Source organism: Rattus norvegicus, chromosome 1 (assembly GCF_021556685.1).
Source record: "Rattus norvegicus strain SHRSP/BbbUtx chromosome 1, alternate assembly SHRSP_T2T, whole genome shotgun sequence".
NCBI lineage: Eukaryota > Metazoa > Chordata > Mammalia > Rodentia > Muridae > Rattus > Rattus norvegicus.
Window position 1 is genome coordinate 66,453,967 of NC_141534.1, and position 17,256 is coordinate 66,471,222.

Genomic DNA, 17,256 nt, shown 5'->3' on the forward strand with positions numbered 1-17,256 from the left:
GTGCTTCCGGGGAGGCAAGGTGGGGACAGCTGCCTAGACTCAGTGCCAACCCATGCTCCAAGGCCTCTCAGAACATCACCTGTAATGAGAAGGGTCAGAGGCAAGCCTCTCTCCTCCTGTGTTGTACAGATGAAACAAAAGGTAAGAGGTGCTTGGGACAGACACTGGTGGCTGCAGCACAGGTTTCTTGGCAAAAGTACCTAAGGGGGTTCCAAGGCTACTGTCCTGGCTACCTTGGCAGTGAGTTCTCTCATCAGAACAGTATGCTCTGCCAAGCATCTTCCCTGGGAGCAGAGCAGCACCCCTCCCTAGGAGGCAGCTGGCTTGGCTATCCGTTCTCTCAACTGCCTCACTAGCACTGGGGTGTTAGCTCTGGAAAACCGTGAGTGAGAAAGGGAACCACCACATACATGTTCATGTGTGCTTTCACGTCTCAGCAGAACCCTCGATACACGTGTCACCAGTTCCATTCCACTGTTGCCCGAGAACTAGCAAAGTCACCCTGATTCCCCTAAACTTGTTCTTGCAACCCTAGTGACCATTCTGCTCCCGGGGCATTGCCCTAAAAACCCAGAGTAAACAAAGGGAATCAGCCTGAGTTTCTAAAATGTCCCATGGCCATAAAGCTTCTAATATCTCTCTTGTCCATATCAGCCTAGCACTGGGAGAAGCACAAATCAAGAATTTGTTAAAATATTATATTAATTAAATTTAATTAATTAAAAATAACTAAATCATTGTGTTAAACCATTATATTGTTAAATCATTATATCATGATTCTGCCCCCAAAGCTTTCTCCCTTTCCTGGTAGTCACACACCCCAAGTTAAGTCACTGGAGAACAAGGTATCTTTTATAATATAGACTCTTCCATTGCACAGGGCCGCAGTGTACACCCAGAGTTCACATTGGAACCTTTAATACCTATAGCAGACAGTCTCAGCTCCCAGAATCATGGCATTCAGCCATAGGCTGAAAGTGTGCAGCCTGAAGATCGTGCAAAATGTGTGAAAAGCAGCAGAGAGAAGATACATGGAGCCATTCTCTCACATAAGTCACTTCCTGTCAGGCGGTGGATACACAAGACTCCGTCCTGAGGACAGTGACTCCATGCTAAGGGTCAAGGGACAGTAGGGGATGCTGTCAGAGAACTCACATGTGTTTGTAGATCAAACAGAAAAGTATTATATACAAATGAGCAACTGAGCGCGGTTCCACCTTAAGAGTGGCGTTTTGGCACTGCTCAATCCTTTCCTGGGCCTTTTCTGTTTCTTGAATTAAACATGTGTTAAGTGTTCTTCCATAACTCCCCATTGACCAGCTAAGGCTATGTCCCATCCCTTCCCACAGTGGTCCTAAGCTTTGCAAAGTCCTGCTCACTGATGTACACATGCCTTTTCCTTTATAGTTACCAGTTCAAGTTCACCCACTCAACTTGACCAATACTAGAGGCTTCACCACCCAGCATGCCAACACAGGGAGCAGTCCTGGTGTCTCACCACCTCACCACTTGCTGTCAGACCCACTATTGCAGCCAAAGACACCCATTCTGCCTCTGTCTTTGCCCCTCCCATTTCTCCTCTATGTCTCCATGTGCTTAAGTCTACCATCACATGCAGGCGTCTTCCCATCAGCTAGATACTGACAAAATCCCAGGCTGCAGTGCTGCGATCACCAGACTTCACACCAGACCACAACTTGCTTTGCTGTGGGCTGCCGGGTCTTTTCTCTTTCCTCTCTTTGGGATCAGCAGAGGTAGCAGACCCTAAATGTTCGTGAGCCAACCCTGTGTGTCGGCCTTTTCTGAGTCCTTTAGGGATTCTTGCTCGAGTCATTAAAAGGTTCTGCTCCTGTCTGACAGTGAGTAACCTGCACCCTGGGGACTTCTACTGAAGGAGGACCTATGTCAAAGACAACTGCTTTGAACCTTGAACCTCCACACATCTGGGAAAGCCTGCAGCCATTTTCCAGAAGCAAAATGTCAGTTCTCCCTGGATAAGATGCCCAGCACCCTCCAGAAGGAATCCCACTAATCCTTTTAAAAAAGGGAGAGAGATTCATTTATAGAAACCTTTTTATAATTTATTTGCTGTTGATAATCTTCGGTATAAAAAAATGAAGCGCTAGCTAAATGCAGGGTTTTGGTGGTGAAATTTAACCCAATGAACAAATAAATAAATATTTACAATCTTTGGCAAAAACAATGTTTCATTAATGTATTGAGAAGCTTTTGTTTTTTAAAAAAAAACTACATAAATAATTTACAAAAATAATATGGTACATTGAATGTATTCACATCGCCCCCACCACCTTGTACCATTGTACCAAATGCCCAAGTGAGACCTAAATGTTCTTCACATCCTCATGGTCAGAAGTCTCCCGATTCTGTGCTGGCCTTGGGAATACAGCTCAACAAAAAATCTAAAACGTGCAGGATAACAAGTCACAAGGAAACTCCCCCTCAGTGATTTCAACACAAGTAACTGCAGCAAGACAAATTGTGGAAACTCAGATCAAAATCATGGATTCTTTCTATCTGACTTAGAAATTCAGTTGCCATCACCAGAAAGGGGATTGTGAGCCCTGCTCCCCAGAGGGACAAGATATACTTCCGCTGAACTCATGTGGAGTGAGAGAGATAGTACTTCCTGCTGGGAGATCATGCAGCTTAAAGCAAAAAACAAAATAAAATAAAATAAATCGAGCCTATGCCTGTAATGGTGTGACTGATTAATGGATGTGTCTGGAAAAAATGACGTTTCCTTCAGCGTTAAAATAAAAAAAAAAAAAAACCAAACCTATATACAGCAAATTGATCATATTAAAAAGAACTGAATTAAAATTGTTGGTAAGTATGCATATTAAGGTTCCATTTTATCATGACATAAAGCCTTGTATTTCAAACAGCAGATATTTGCATGTCTTTATATCATTATATCCTTGTCATACGCTTAGTTCCAGAAACCATACTACATGCTTGTTACTTCATATGTTTAAAATAAATTATTGGTGAGTGGAGCTATATTCCAAATCATTTAATAAATAGTAACGAAACCTGTACCTGGAACCTTAATGAAACGTGTTACCAAACTTGGCAAAAGCAACGTTTGCATCATTCCAAAGCCTAGAGTAGGAGTAGGGTACCAAAGTGCATCCACCAACCTATCTGCCAGTCTGTTTCCTAGTAGTAGGGACAGGGAAGGATGCCCAGACAGAGATCCCAGCAGTCAGTATGCTTTCGGAAAGGCCCAACCCAGGCAGCCAGTTTAAAGGGACATTGTCTCTGCTGAGCCTTTCTTCTGAAAGCACTGAGAAGCCTACGGCTGGAACCCTGAAATATTCCCCTTTGCAAGGACATAGCTTCTCTGTCTCTGTCAAGTCATCTTTAACTGCGGCCAAAGAAGAACTGCTTTGCTTCTAACTTTGCAATCCCTTTCCATGTTCTAATTCGTTAATGTTTCAAATCACTGGACAAGGGGCCACAGTCTCAGGTGACTGCCTTCTGGCTTCTTCCTTACTGCAGCCGGGTTCACCTGGTCTTTCTTCCTAATCAGCCTCACAGGATTTGTGTGTTATTGTAGAACAGCACGAATCCAAGAACAGTTGACAACATTAAGCACTGGAAGTAGGTGAGCGATTATTTTTCATGCTTAATTTATGAGAATGACTTATACACAATATTCCCTTCAACTCCATATACACATAAATACTGCAAGTAATTACATTTTCCATGTAAACGTCATTCTTTTTAAACAAACAAGAAAGGGCAATGCAGCGACAGCTCCATGTCCGCTCCGCAGGGAGCCTCAGTCTCCTCCAACTGTTCCCCAGCAGCAGGCTTGATGCTCCTCTTGGGGCTCCCTAGGTGCTTAGCCTCGGAAGGCACTGGACCTCAGTGCTGATGAAGGAGGTGAAGATCCACTCAGGTAAGGCCAAGAAACAGGAAATGCTGCATGGCAGAAGAGCTGCGAGGGCCAAGATGGACCGATGCGTCCAGGAAGGGGTGTTGGCAGCACACTGCTGGAGCTGGAACCCTGCTCTCTAGGCATCTAGAAGAGAGGGAGCAACAGGATTAGGAAGAAACAACCAGGGGGCATTTTACTAGGTTTCTTTGTTTTTCCACCTCACACTCGTAGCCCAGAACTCACTATGTAGCTCAGACTGGCCTCAAATGAAGCCATCCTCCTGCCTCGGACTCCCAAGTACTAATATTACGTGCGTGACCACAGATACCATTATTTTAATTTTAGGGCTGCATATGTAAGGTAGATAAGTGGAACAGATTGATAAATGACAGAGAGCTTTGGACACAGTAGACGAGTGAATGGATGGAAAGACAGAAGGGTGGACAGACAAATGGATAAATAGGCCTTTGGATGGCCAGATGTATAAATACGTGTTTGGAAGGATACATATGTAGGTGGAGGTATTAATAAGTGGATACATTTTAAAAAAGAAATATCTTCAATGGAATCATGACGTGAGTAAAGACCTTCAGTGGGAGAAGGAGAGAAAACACGGTTCTTGGTTTTGCTTCTCCTTGATTTGTGTATTATTTTCAGTGTATGAGCTTTGTGAAATATTTTAGAGCTTTATTAATCTCCTCTATAAATGGCATGCCCTTAGACTACATTGGTCAAGTTTGCTTTCGGATTTATATTTTGGTTCAGATAAATTAACTAGCAGTCTATCTAAGAAGGGGCCGCCTTTCCTCCCCTACTTCTATTCTTCCTGTTCCCCTTCCTCCTTCCTTCCCTCTTCCTTTCCCTTCCCTTCTTATTTCAATCTTTAGTAAAGGTAGTAATATAAAATGACCCTAGAAATTCACAAAGTATAGAAACAAAAAGCACTAGAACTCAATACAGTGTCAGGCACAGCTGTGGTAGTCATAAAGTATTGTACTACCAATGGCATTCAAATTCAATTTAAAACAAAAGAAACCCCCGGGAAAGAAGCATAAGAAGAGAGAGGAGAAGGATGAAAAGGAGGCAGAGGAGAAGAAAGAAGGAGAAGGAAGGAAGGAAGGAAGGAAGGAAGGAAGGAAGGAAGGAAAGAAGGAAGAAAGTGAAATTACATTGTCTAAACCACATCTTTGCTGGGAAGAGCAGAAGCCCTAGCTCATAGCAACAGTTCATTCCCCTGAATGCAGCCTCCACAGGCAGGAAAACGGATACCTGTCAGTCCGTCCTGGCCCTGAGGGGCCATTCCCTGGTGGGAGCATGTACTCACCTCTGCACTCATACTTGAGGTCTGAGAAGTAGACCATTTCTTGGGAGAAGACAAACAGACCCAGCCGTCCACCAGCATAAGTTTGGTCATAAATTGGTCCTGAGTCAGCCATGACCTGCTTTCCTTCATGCACTAAGACTCTAAAACAGGTAAGGGAATAAAGAACAAAAGAGAACTTGAAACTCTGCAGCACATTCCCTGGGGCCTGTGGTTGGTTTGGCCAAGAGGAATCTATTCTCCCTGTTTAGTGCTATGGATAAATGCATGACCTGTGTCTGCTCACCAAGTGCTCTCTGATCTACACCCAGACAAACACAGAGGGATCTGTAGCCACACGCTCTGCTGGGGGTCTGAGCAGGACTTACTTTCCCTTTAGAAACACTAACTCCTGTCGTGCAGCAGAATCTGGACAGCTCATTCCTCCTCACAGGCGAAGCTGCTGTACCCTTGGTTGTGTGACTGCGATCTGCAGTAGCTTGTCTTCAAGAGCCAAGGCAGTGTAAAGGGTAAAGGGTGTTTCCAGGCTGTTTGTGGGGGATGGGAGCCTGTTCCTCTTACTTAGACCTACGTCTTCCTTGAGTGTGGCTCCCAAAGCTTTCATTTCCCCTGAAGATCCCGAGTTTCATCTTTGTCCCATTGTAAGAGCTGCCTGAGAGTGGGGACAGGACTCTATCGTCCCAGCTCAGAATGCAAAGTGACGCCACAGAATTTCCTGATGAAGCACATGACAGATGGAACCTCTTTGCAGGGACCTTACATCCCACACACCAGTTGAGACCTACCCACCCAGACCCTCCGGAATGTGCAGACACCAGATAGCCATCAGGGGTGAGACTGAATGGGAAAGCATTTGCTTATCATATACAAAAGAAAGTGGATTCCATCCAGATGGATGTGGAAGTTTGTATACTAGCCAATAAGTATTTAAGACATGGTTTACTTTGTTTAAAAAAAAAAAACCTCAGTTTTTTTAAAGTAATGTATAGGAAGGATGCAAAATAGATGAGAAAGGGCATTAAAAACTGAGGAATCCAGAGAAGAATGTAAAGGAGCTCATTACAGCATAGTTATTTATTGATAATCTCCAATGGGAAGGTAGACAGAGAAGGCAAATTGTCCATCGAATGGACATCGAATGTCTATGCAATGGGAAACAAACTATTCATCTGATATAAAAGCTATCTGGTTATCTGTTGTGGGTGGTTTAAGACCCAGCAATTGTGCCTAGAAGACAAGTGGTAAAGTAACAAACTGTGTGTGTGTGTGTGTGTGTGTGTGTGTGTGTGTGTGTGTTTTTCAGGGAAGCTGAGAGAGCACTGATAGTGTAGTCACCTCTCAGAACCAAAGGAGGGCAGAACAAAAGGGAAGTCAGGAGAGGCCAGAGCATAGTCTGATTCTGGGAAAGGTGGTAGCATTTAAAACCACACACAACAACTATCCAATAGAGAGGCAGACTGGCTGTTTAATGGAGAAGATTAGCCCACCCACTAATGATGTGGCCTATCACTGGACAGAGAGAAGTGCACAACTGCCCTTACCTCATGTAGCCTGTCTTAGGCCTGTGAATCAGATGCCACCTGTAGGCGGTATAGTCCTTCCAGCCAATGTTTTTGGGGTCATGCCATAGAGTTCGAACCTGTGGGAAAGCAGCATTGTTGAAGCGTGAGATACACGCCTCTCTATCATTCTCCCCTCGACCCCGGACTGTGCAAAGTAATAACCCACTTGCTGTGCTATCTCCCTAGTACATTTTGTTTTGTACGCTCTACTTTGAAAGCTGTGAATTGTCTACCCTACTATGCACAGCTATGGGATACTAAGGTGTGCATCTAAGTCCACTGCAAGGGTGTGTTACTGTTAGCGCCAAGAGCATGAATGTTTGACCCAGACAGTCATGGATCTGAACTCCTATCTTCTGCTTCTTGGGCGTGGAGCTATGAACAGAACTGACACTGTCAAGTCCTGTCTCTGCAAGAGACTGGACACGTGTTCAATCTTGCCAATCATGTTTTCAGAAGCGCTGGGCATCTTGTGTTTAATAAAGTAGGTATTAGACACCAACTATTAAAATGATGGTTATTTGATTAAAAGTGAGAGCAGAAGGGTGTCTTTCTGGACTGGGTTAGGAGTGCAGGGTCTGTCTAGAAGAGGTCATCAGCTTCCCAGTCCCTCACCTGGCCTTCCGTGTTTCCCGTGTGCCACAGGGCATTCCTCAGGTGCTCGCCAGTACCAGTCGTGGAGTTTACTACTTTGAGTGACACACCAGAGTAGCCGTAAGCCCGACTGGGCTTGTCTTCCCAGTAGGTCTGGGTCACCTGCTTCCACATCACCACATAGAAGCGGCTGCTTGACTGATAGCCAAAGACGAAGCCGGCGTAGTCATCGTCCCGGTCAGTGTTGACATAGAAAGTGCCGCTGAAGTCCACAGACCCAAACTCATCGAAACCTGAGTGCAGAGGAAACATGGTCTGGAGGCCCAGGGAAAAGCACATGGGAGTCCATTTTACAGAAACATGGCTCGGAAGAGCTTAGATAGCCCACACTCATCATTGACAGGTCAGTGAAAGGACGTGTGACCCAGTTGAAAGTTTTATGGCAGAGGCTCCAGTTACTATTTCAGAGAGACTGTGGCTTACAGAACCCAAATTCCCATAGGCCAGAGAGTTGCAAACCTGAGCTTTTAACCAGATTATGAAGGGAGCCTATTCCACACACCAAGGAAGGGTAAGGCTAACAGAAGAAATTACCCTGAATCCTGACCGCATGGCCTCACTTGACCATACAACAGCATCACCTACAGGATCTCCAGCTCACCTACGGCGATGCCAGGGTCCGAGTTTGCTGTCTGCACCAGCTCTTTGCCTTGGTGACGAATTACCCAGTTGGGATCAATTTGTGTGGTCCCCTTGGGATCCAGAGGGACCATCTGAAAGTTTCTGAAGTCTGTCTCGGTGATGGCATTGTTCTCGGGGCACACGTCATCAATATCTGGGACATTATCATTGTCAAAGTCATCTTTACAAATATCACCTCGGCCATCGCCTATGGATAAGGAAGAAACAAACACAAGGGGACAAGTTAGGAGGTCTGCATTTCCCTCTGTGTGTACAAGCAGAGACCTCTGGGTCCCTAAGATCTGAGGCTGTGCTCCTTGTGGTTAATTGTGGATTGAGGGACAACTGCCTCCCAGACATTGAACTTGTAAAGCTCTAAGGAATCCCACCCATGAAGGCTTTCCAAAACATCCTCACTGCAAATGCTACAGCCAAGGAGAGCACTGTAAAGCCCTCCCAAGAGCTCTGCATTCAGAGTTGAAAACAGAAAGTTGGCTGCTGCCAATGTCTCTCTAAGCTCACTTCTCATTGTCATTCTCAGTAACTGGAGCCACTCTAATTCATTTGGCATTTGAAGTAGAACCCTTCCAGTGCACATGTCTTCCCCTAGGGAGATCAGACCCAGTGAGGTTTGTCTGCAAAGGGGGTTAGGTCATGCCTGTGCCCTGTTCTTGGACACAGTGAGATGCCCAAAGGCAGAGGCACTGGAGTAAACCAGGCACTCTGTTGTGACCTCTTATTTCAAAAGGAAGAAAAGAAACCATATTTGGTATCTAGATTGATATCTTGATTTTTTTCCCCATTCTTCAAACCAGTTTTCAGTTCTGGTATCCAATATCATAGGCCCCCTACTGCGTGAAGCACATAATTGGATGTACCAGCTTTTTCTTTTCTGGAGACGGGGCCTCAGCGCAGGCTCAGCTCAGACTGGAGGTGAGGATAGAGACAAGGATGGTTTTTGAATGGTCCTCTTGCTTCTCCCTTCTGAGTTATAGATTGCTATGCCTTGTCTGGGTAGTGCTGAGTTCTCATGCTAGACAAGTGCTCTACCAATTAATCTATTCCCCAGCCTTGGTAACAGCATCTTAAAAGTAATAAAAGTACCCTTCACCTCTCCTTCCCAGCCCCCTTCCTAGGTGAGCCAAAGGTCACCTCCCACTGTCTGCACCAGTGTCTGCACTAAGCTGGGGGCTCTCTGCTGAAAGCACTCTTTCCTATGCAGGGAGAATCCTGCAGCTGCCCTGGGGCCTTGGCCAGTCTTTTCACGTGCTTCTGAGTCATATTGGCTCGACACCCCAGGACTCCTGGTCTCCATTTGTTCAGGATAAGTGTCTTCCAAAGAGAGCTTGAATCATCCTGCCCATTGGGAGGGGTTAGTGACCAGCCTATCAGCAAGCGCAGCTACGTGCTTTCTTTGTTATTCAGGACTGCCTGCCTTCTTCCCGGGGTGTGACTTCCTCTAGAGCCTGCACAGCAACAGACCACTGATGTGCACAAGACCTTCTATTTCACACCTTCCCTATTTTCTGTAACAGCTACAAAGTAATAACCTCCCCCCACCCTGTCCTGTCACTGGCTGGCTGCATTCAGCTAATCTATTTCTTTTTAGGTGTTTACCAAACATTTCAAAAGCAAACAAATGCTGAAAGGTTTCCTCATCCTGACACCCACAAACAAACCTCACCTCTATATCAACCAACTAGACCCCCAAAGTCCCCAGGGACTAAACCACCAACCAAAGAGTACACAGGGTAAGGGGGGTGGCATGGCTCCAGCTGGATATGTAGCAGAGGATTACCTTATCTGGCATCACTAGGAGGGGCCCCTTGGTCATGTAGAGGTTTGATGACCCAGGGTAGGGGAAGGCTAGGGCGCTAAGGCAGGAATGGGTGTGCGGGTGGGGGACCACCCTCATAGGGGCAGGGGGAGTGGGTAGGGGATAGGGGGCTTGCGGAGGGGAAACTGGGAAGGGGGCAACATTTGAAATGTGAATAAATGAAATAACCAAAAGGAAAAAGAAAGTATATAAAAAAGAATAATAGGCACACAAGAAGAAGCAGAGACTTCCAGCAGGCTAGACAGAAGACCAGCCATCTCTGCAGGACTGCTCATGTGGTTTGCCGAGGAAGGGTGGCACCCACCATCCGAGTCTTCCTGGTCGGGGTTGAACACAAGCCTGCAGTTGTCCCTGTCATCTGGAACACCATCGTTGTCATCATCGGAGTCACAGGCATCCCCCTTGCCGTCATTGTCATGGTCAGCCTGGTTGGAGTTGGAGATGTATGGGCAGTTGTCTTGGTTGTTCTGGTGGCCGTCATCATCTATGTCCTCATTGTTATCACACTGGTCTCCAACGAGATCATTGTCCTGATCCATCTGGGGGACGGAGCAGGAAGTGGACAGCATGAATACTCCCCGAGGAAGCACACAAAGACTCGGGTACTAGACTAGAGGCCCACCCCCTCATGATACAGGCCAGCACTGGGGGCCGAGGCGCAAAACTGGGGTGTGCTGGCTCACTTGCTGTCCACACAGAAGAGAGCTTGGAACCGACTCCTGGGTTCAGGATCTCTAGCCTGTGCCCCATCTCATAGGGACTTCTTATAGCTAATGCCACTCGGTTATCGTGAGCACCACTGTTTCCACCATTGCTGTATGCTTTGCAGACCATATTCCTGGTCACATTCTTCCGGTCCCTTCCAAAGGCAAGCCTGGAAATGGGGCTAGTTCTGGGTTTGCCTCAGGATAACCATGGAGACTAATTTTCCCCAGACAGTGTGGGGGGAACTCACTTCCTCCCCTGGCCTGCGGCCACCTAGATATAATGTGCTTAGATCTGGTCTCTGTGAGAAGTTCCAACTGAGCTTATAGCATCTGTGTCGTCATGCTTGGCAGGGCAGATGAGAACCACACAGGAGCATGGCTAGGAAGCTGTTTGATGACGAGAAACGCCCTGCTCTGGATGCGGGTCAGCCTCAAGGCTCATCTCCGGGCAGCAGCTCCTGGGGATCACAGAGCCCTGTGTGGACACATCAAATCACCTGATCTGGGTTATGCATCAGAGGACAGTTGTCACAGTGGTCCCCAACGCCGTCACCGTCTGTGTCTCTCTGGTCAGTGTTGTAGACATACGGGCAATTGTCTCGCTCATTGAAAACATCTGTGGGTGAGAGAAACAGAGTAGCAAGACGCTGGGTTTAGAGAAGGTTCATTGTTTTCGGTCATACTGAGTAACATACAAACTTTCTCTAGGAAAGTTTTGTTTTCCATTAGAATTCAAATTCCCAGTGAGACCCTGTCTCAAAAAATAAATAAATAGATAGATAGATAGATAGATAGATAGATAGATAGATAGATAGATAGATAGATAGATAGAAAAAGAAAACCAATTCCCTTAACCTAAAATATAATGAGTGTTTGGGATTCTCTGGGCGATACTGCCAAGTCAGAAGAGGGTGAGTGTGGTGTGTCCTCTGACTTTGTTGTTTTGGCTATTCCCACGGAGATCTCAGAAAGTGTGAGTTAAGTCCCGAGGAACATGAGAGCTTGAGAGTGCTGTTGCCTCTCAGTCGTCATCCACACACAGCGGGAGAGAAGTGATGGTGCGGATAGATCAGCAAGGGTCTTGGAAACTGAAAATAGGGAATAAAGTCCACCAGGACCAAAGAAATAATTATTTTTCAAAAGGAGGATACAATGGCAAACCGAAGGAAGACAAAGCCCAAGGAAGAAGAGGCCACTCTGGAGAGTGAGGGGATTAACAGAAAAGATCCTTAAAGTGATGGGGTATAGGAACCTGAGAGCCCAGCTGGCACAATAGAGGCCCCAGCCTACAGTAGGACAGACACGAGGTGCTTGCTGACGGCATCATCAACTTTCGAGAAGGCAGAGTGATGGGTCTGGCGGATAAGGTTGGATGCGGAAGCTAACTGGGAAGTTCTACAAGAGCATATACCTTGAGATGGGTCCAAATAGCAGGGTAGAGTCAGAGGGGATGGAGGAAACCCAGGCTGTGGATGGATGAGGAATGGGGTGAGACTCATGGGAGTCAAGCAGAGAGTGTCTCCTGGCTCTACAAGGACACCTGAGAGAGGAGTGACTGAGCTCCAAGAGTGGTGTGGAAGGTCTCTGGGCTCTGGCATAGAGGCCACTGGGTCTCAGGATAAAATGTCAGCCTGCAGTAACATGTCAGGTTCACAGGGTAAGCCTGTGTTACCCTACCTGGCTAGGGATGCAGGTGCTATGGTTGGACCTTATCAATAACAATAAGGAACGTGAGTGGAATTAAGACAAGCAGCCCTCCTCACACCCTTTTCAGAGCAGACAATGTGGCAAGAGCCTGGATTCTTGGATGCTTTAGATGGAGTATTGACTGCAGAAGATACAGCTGTGGGGCTGACGGCAGGGGAAGAAAAGGCAGAAAACTGGTTTTTGAAGAATGGACCTGAGGCTTGTGGGAAAGGCAAGCTGTTTAAGGAATGGCTTTTGTAAGTGTATAAAGATAAATTAAACTCTTCTAAAATGTACAGAAATGCAGTTGCTCCTGGCACACATGGAAGGCTGCTACCAGGAACCACAAAGATACCAAAATCCAAATGTCCAAATTCATTACACAAAATGGAGTGATGTTTACAAACCATCTAGTTACATACTTAAAAGCCATCTCTATATTATAATTTTGCTGTTTAGATGAACGGCATGGTAAAGGTCTAGGGCTTACTTAGTAAGATGGCTCTGTGGCTAAAAGTGCTTGTAGCACAAGCCTGGTGACCCAAGTCTGCTCCTCAGAACCCACATTAAAACAAGACAAATAAAAAACAGATGCAGCCGTGAGCATCTGTGGTGGGTGGGTGGCAGTACTCTGTGGTGAGATGTATGGAAGCCACGGGAAAGTCAGCTACGTGTTCCCAGAACAGCTCGACCGGAGTGCACAACGCCATGGCACCCAGAGAGAAACTGCTTCCAGAAGGAGGACGGACAGAACCAACTCCTGAACATTGTTTTCTGACCTACACACACACGGGGCTGCACCCTCTGCCTTACACACACACACACACACACACACACACACACACACACATACACACACACACATGAATTAAAATGTAGAAATCTGTGCATGTTCTGTGCATGGTCTTTCTATATGGTTAGTTGATTTATGGCTCTGAACCTGAGTACACAAAATGCTAACTCACTTATAACCATGAACCCTGATCTGTGTCACTAAGCTGGGCAAAGCCACTGACCATCCCCGTCGATATCCACAGAGCAGGCGTCCCCTTCACCATTGTTGTCCGTGTCGATCTGTGCTTGGTTGTGCACATAGGGGCAATTGTCACAGCGGTCTCCAACCTCATCCTTATCATAGTCTAATTGGCGGGGATTGAAGAGAAGTGGGCAATTGTCCTAAAAACACCAGAAGAAAGACATCAGAAAGAACACGGACCATGCATCAGGCTGCTGTAAGACGACTCAGCACTTAGGAGTAGACCACCAATGAGGAAACTAAGAAAAGGAGCCAGCTAGCCCCGGGAGGCACCATCTCAGCATCGTGCAGTCTTGTGGTTCTGTACGTAGCTATCCCGCCCCACGAGGGTTGGGATTTCCTGTTGCAAAGGGTCAGTCTCCTCTCCTTTACAGGAAAGCCAAGTGGATGAGACAGTAGGTGAGTGTGTGGATGGATGTGTGCAAGTTGGGGAGACCATGGAATCTCACCATAGAGAACCCATCCTGGGGTGGGGGTATATGAGCCCATGTTAAACCTTCCAGTTGTAGCGCCTGTCACTTGCGTCAAGCACAGCTCACAAGAAGAAAAGGAAACCAATAAGGTCTTTTGAGGCAATTAGAGAAAGTGAAGTCGTGAGCATTTTCTGAGCTGTACCCCAGGGAGCCCCGTGCTCCAGCTAATCAGCATTTGCAGACTTTCTCTATTGGTGGTCTTTGGGAGCTGTTCACAAATATCTGTCAGGAGAGCAGCCTCAGAGTCCTCGTCTCTCCAACCCCTCAGTGGTTGAGGGCAGCGCCCCTCCTACCTTCTCATCGCTCACGCCGTCGTTATCATCGTCCTCGTCGCAAGCATCTCCGATTCCGTCCTTATCAAAATCCTCCTGCCCAGAATTTGGCAGTTTGGGGCAGTTGTCCTGTGATTGGAGGGGGTGGGGGAGGAATCACAACCATGAAAGCATTCCAAAGTGTCCTTTCCAAACCAGGGGGAAATAAAACAAGAGTTATGAAGCCAAGGGTATAAATGTCTGATACAAGTCCTCAGATAGAAGCAGAGTGAGCACCAGAGCCAGCTGGCCTGGACATGCGCTGTTCTGAGTCCTACCCTGGGAATTACATCACTGCTGCACGTGAGTAGAGACAAAAGGAGCCCTGTTCGGAGCCCAGGATCCCCAGGAAGAGATCGGACACCTGGGAGAACAGAGGAAGGTGAGGGTGCCTGTCCCGGGGGTGCCAGATGCTTAGCATCCTGCTCCTTCCCACAGCTTTCCCATCAAATGAACTAAGAGCTCCAGTGTGCAAGCAGGCTCAGTCCTCACTGGCCAGCAGGTCCCAAAGGAAGAAGCTGTCTTACAGGTGTGCACAGTCGAAGCTTTGCAATTCCTGCACTGAAATGAAGCTTAGAAGGAGGGAGAAGAGAGCCACTCCAGCTCTTCAAGACATGCAACAGCATAAAAGCCACTCCACTCCGTCCACTGTGCTGTGACCCAACTGAGCCACAGGGACCCAACTCAGGGACTGAAGAAGGGCAGGGCAGGGAAGGGCAGTTTTGGTTTCAACCACGTTGATGCCTTTTCTCTTGTGTGTCTGTGTGTATATGCACGTGTGTGCATGTATATATGTATATTTGCACATGTGTATATACATAGTGTGTATGTGTGTATACATACAGTGTATATTTATATGTGTATACATAGTGTATGTGTATGTGTGTGTACATTCTTAGTGTACATATGTGTGTATGTATACATAATATATGTGTATGCTTGTATATACATAAAAAGTGTATGTGTATATGCATGTGTGTGCACATTATAGTGTGTACACATACAGTATGTATATGTGCATGTGCACATAGTGTGTGTACATGTGTGCATGTGTATACCTACATAGTATGTGTTCATATGCATGTGTGCATTTGTGTACACATGTGCTGCTTTTCATAACAATGCCTTGAATGGGAAGAAAAGGAAGGGACAGTCCAGCTGCATTGGTGCTTCAGGTGGACTCCTGAGTGGACACCTGTGCACAGCGCACATCAGACCCACGCTGTCTTCATCCCTCAGCTCTGAGAAGATGTGTAGCTCTAACATGGTCCAGTCTCAGAGTAGGAAGTTCATGTGGCGTGTAGGAGGGAACAAGATAATTTGGAGTGTCTTGCTGTTTAGATCATTGCTTCCAATTGGCCCAATCTCCCCTGGCAGTAAATCACTGAAGAGGCACTGGGTGGGGATGGGACAGCCCCTTACACTGACTGAAGAGGACTGAGGGGCAGACTCCTCATTGATGAAACTAGACCGAGAGGCAGAACCCTTCACTTATGAAAGGGGCTGAGGCACAGCTTCCTATAGTGACTGATGAGGGGTTGAGACAGACCACTGACAGTAACTTGAGGAGGGACTGAAGCACAGAGTCCTGGCACTTGGCTTGAGGCGACTGTGACTCTCACCTTGACGCAGTGGTAGGTGGCATTGGTAGCACACACCAGGTTGCTGTTGGGCCAACCGTCCAGGTCTGAGTCCTCCCCGCAGATGAGCCCATCACCTGCATAGCCAGTCTGGCACTCGCACTTGTACATGGGGTCACTGAAGTGGCCCAGGTAGATGCACTCTGCATGCTTGTGGCAGTTGTGAGTCTTGTCCTTGCACGGATTCTCTGGCTCACATACCTAGAATATCAAGAGAAATATGAACTACGGACAGGACTTACTAGGGAAGATGTTGGCCACAGGCACCCCTGAGAATCCGAAGAGACTAGCTCGTTGTGAGAGGACATGGGGAGTTTGGCATCACGCTGGGTTCTTAAAGTATTAATTTCTCAGGAAGCTGACTTGAGTACTTTTTTAGTGGTCATCTGAAGCAGACAAATACCATTTCTGAACTTACTGCGTGACACCACTTGCCATGGCTTTGCTGTGACCCTGCCGAGGCATGTGTTAGAGTCCATATCCAAGTGTAAAGGCTTCAGAAGCCTCATTGGAGGTGTATAGTCATCAGGGACCCTACCACTTCTCATCAATCCCCAATCACTCTCTCTGTCTCTCTGTATTCTGTCTCTCTCTGTCTCTCGGTCTCTCTCTCTCTCTTTCTGTCTCTATCTCTCTCTCTCTCTCTCTCTCTCTGACAACTCAGAGACACAAACTAGGTACCTGGTAGTCAGTCTTGTGTTTCAAGACTCTAAAGTTGTGAGAAATAAGTCTTTGTCCTTTGTCCCAACCCTGCCTCAGGTATTCTGCTATAGCATTCTAAAACTGACCAAGGTGTCAGTGCTACCCTGAAATTCATAGGCCCTGTGCATGAAAACATCTGGATTCTTCTGTATCAGTAGGAAAGACTACAGATGAACAGAGCCTGAGAGGCTTCCATAAGAAAGGATCCCCTCTGTGTTCATCTCCCAACAAAGCTACCCTTCCCTTCCTTTCCCTTCCCTTTCCTTCCCTTCCCTTCCCTTCCTTTCCCTTCTTTTCCCTTCCTTTCCTTCTCCACTTGCCTAGACTTGGCTGACTATTTCAAGCCTTTAGAAACACAGGTCAGAACCACTTACTTGTTTTTCTGTTTTAGCATCCTCCAGGCCAATCCCGAAGGGTTGGGTCCCCTTGTAGCGTGGCGGACAAGGCAGGCAGTGGAAGCCAGGGTTGGTGTTGACACAGCGGGAAGCTTTGTTAATTGAGAAGCAGATATCTGCGACCACAGCACACTGTTAGGACAAACAGAAGTGAGTCTCTCTCCAGATCTCCACAGGACACCCTACTGCTCAAGGCAGAGGTACCAACCTCATCCAGGTCCTCACAGTGGGTGCCATTGCCCAGAAAGCCCACTGGGCAGGAACCACAGGACCAGGAGCCATCGGGGAAGCTGTTGCACTTGGCTCCAGGGAAACACGGGTTGGATAGGCATCCATCTGCATGGAGGATGGGAGACAGGGATAAGACAAGGTCACACACACACACACACACACACACACACACACAG

The 17,256-nt window shown here is 47.0% G+C and overlaps 1 protein-coding gene across 1 annotated transcript in view; it reads right to left on the minus strand.

The window, feature by feature from the left end:
* Positions 1–2,058: 2,058 nt before the first annotated feature.
* Positions 2,059–17,256, minus strand: part of Thbs2 (thrombospondin 2) — a 29,304-nt gene continuing 14,106 nt past the window's right edge. The window contains 12 exon segments of the mRNA NM_001169138.1: positions 2,059–4,048; positions 5,229–5,368; positions 6,767–6,864; positions 7,403–7,674; positions 8,043–8,270; positions 10,204–10,438; positions 11,104–11,222; positions 13,309–13,468; positions 14,095–14,202; positions 15,735–15,953; positions 16,829–16,981; positions 17,058–17,185. Coding sequence (NP_001162609.1) covers positions 4,041–4,048; positions 5,229–5,368; positions 6,767–6,864; positions 7,403–7,674; positions 8,043–8,270; positions 10,204–10,438; positions 11,104–11,222; positions 13,309–13,468; positions 14,095–14,202; positions 15,735–15,953; positions 16,829–16,981; positions 17,058–17,185 — 1,868 coding nt within the window. The 3' untranslated portion in view covers positions 2,059–4,040.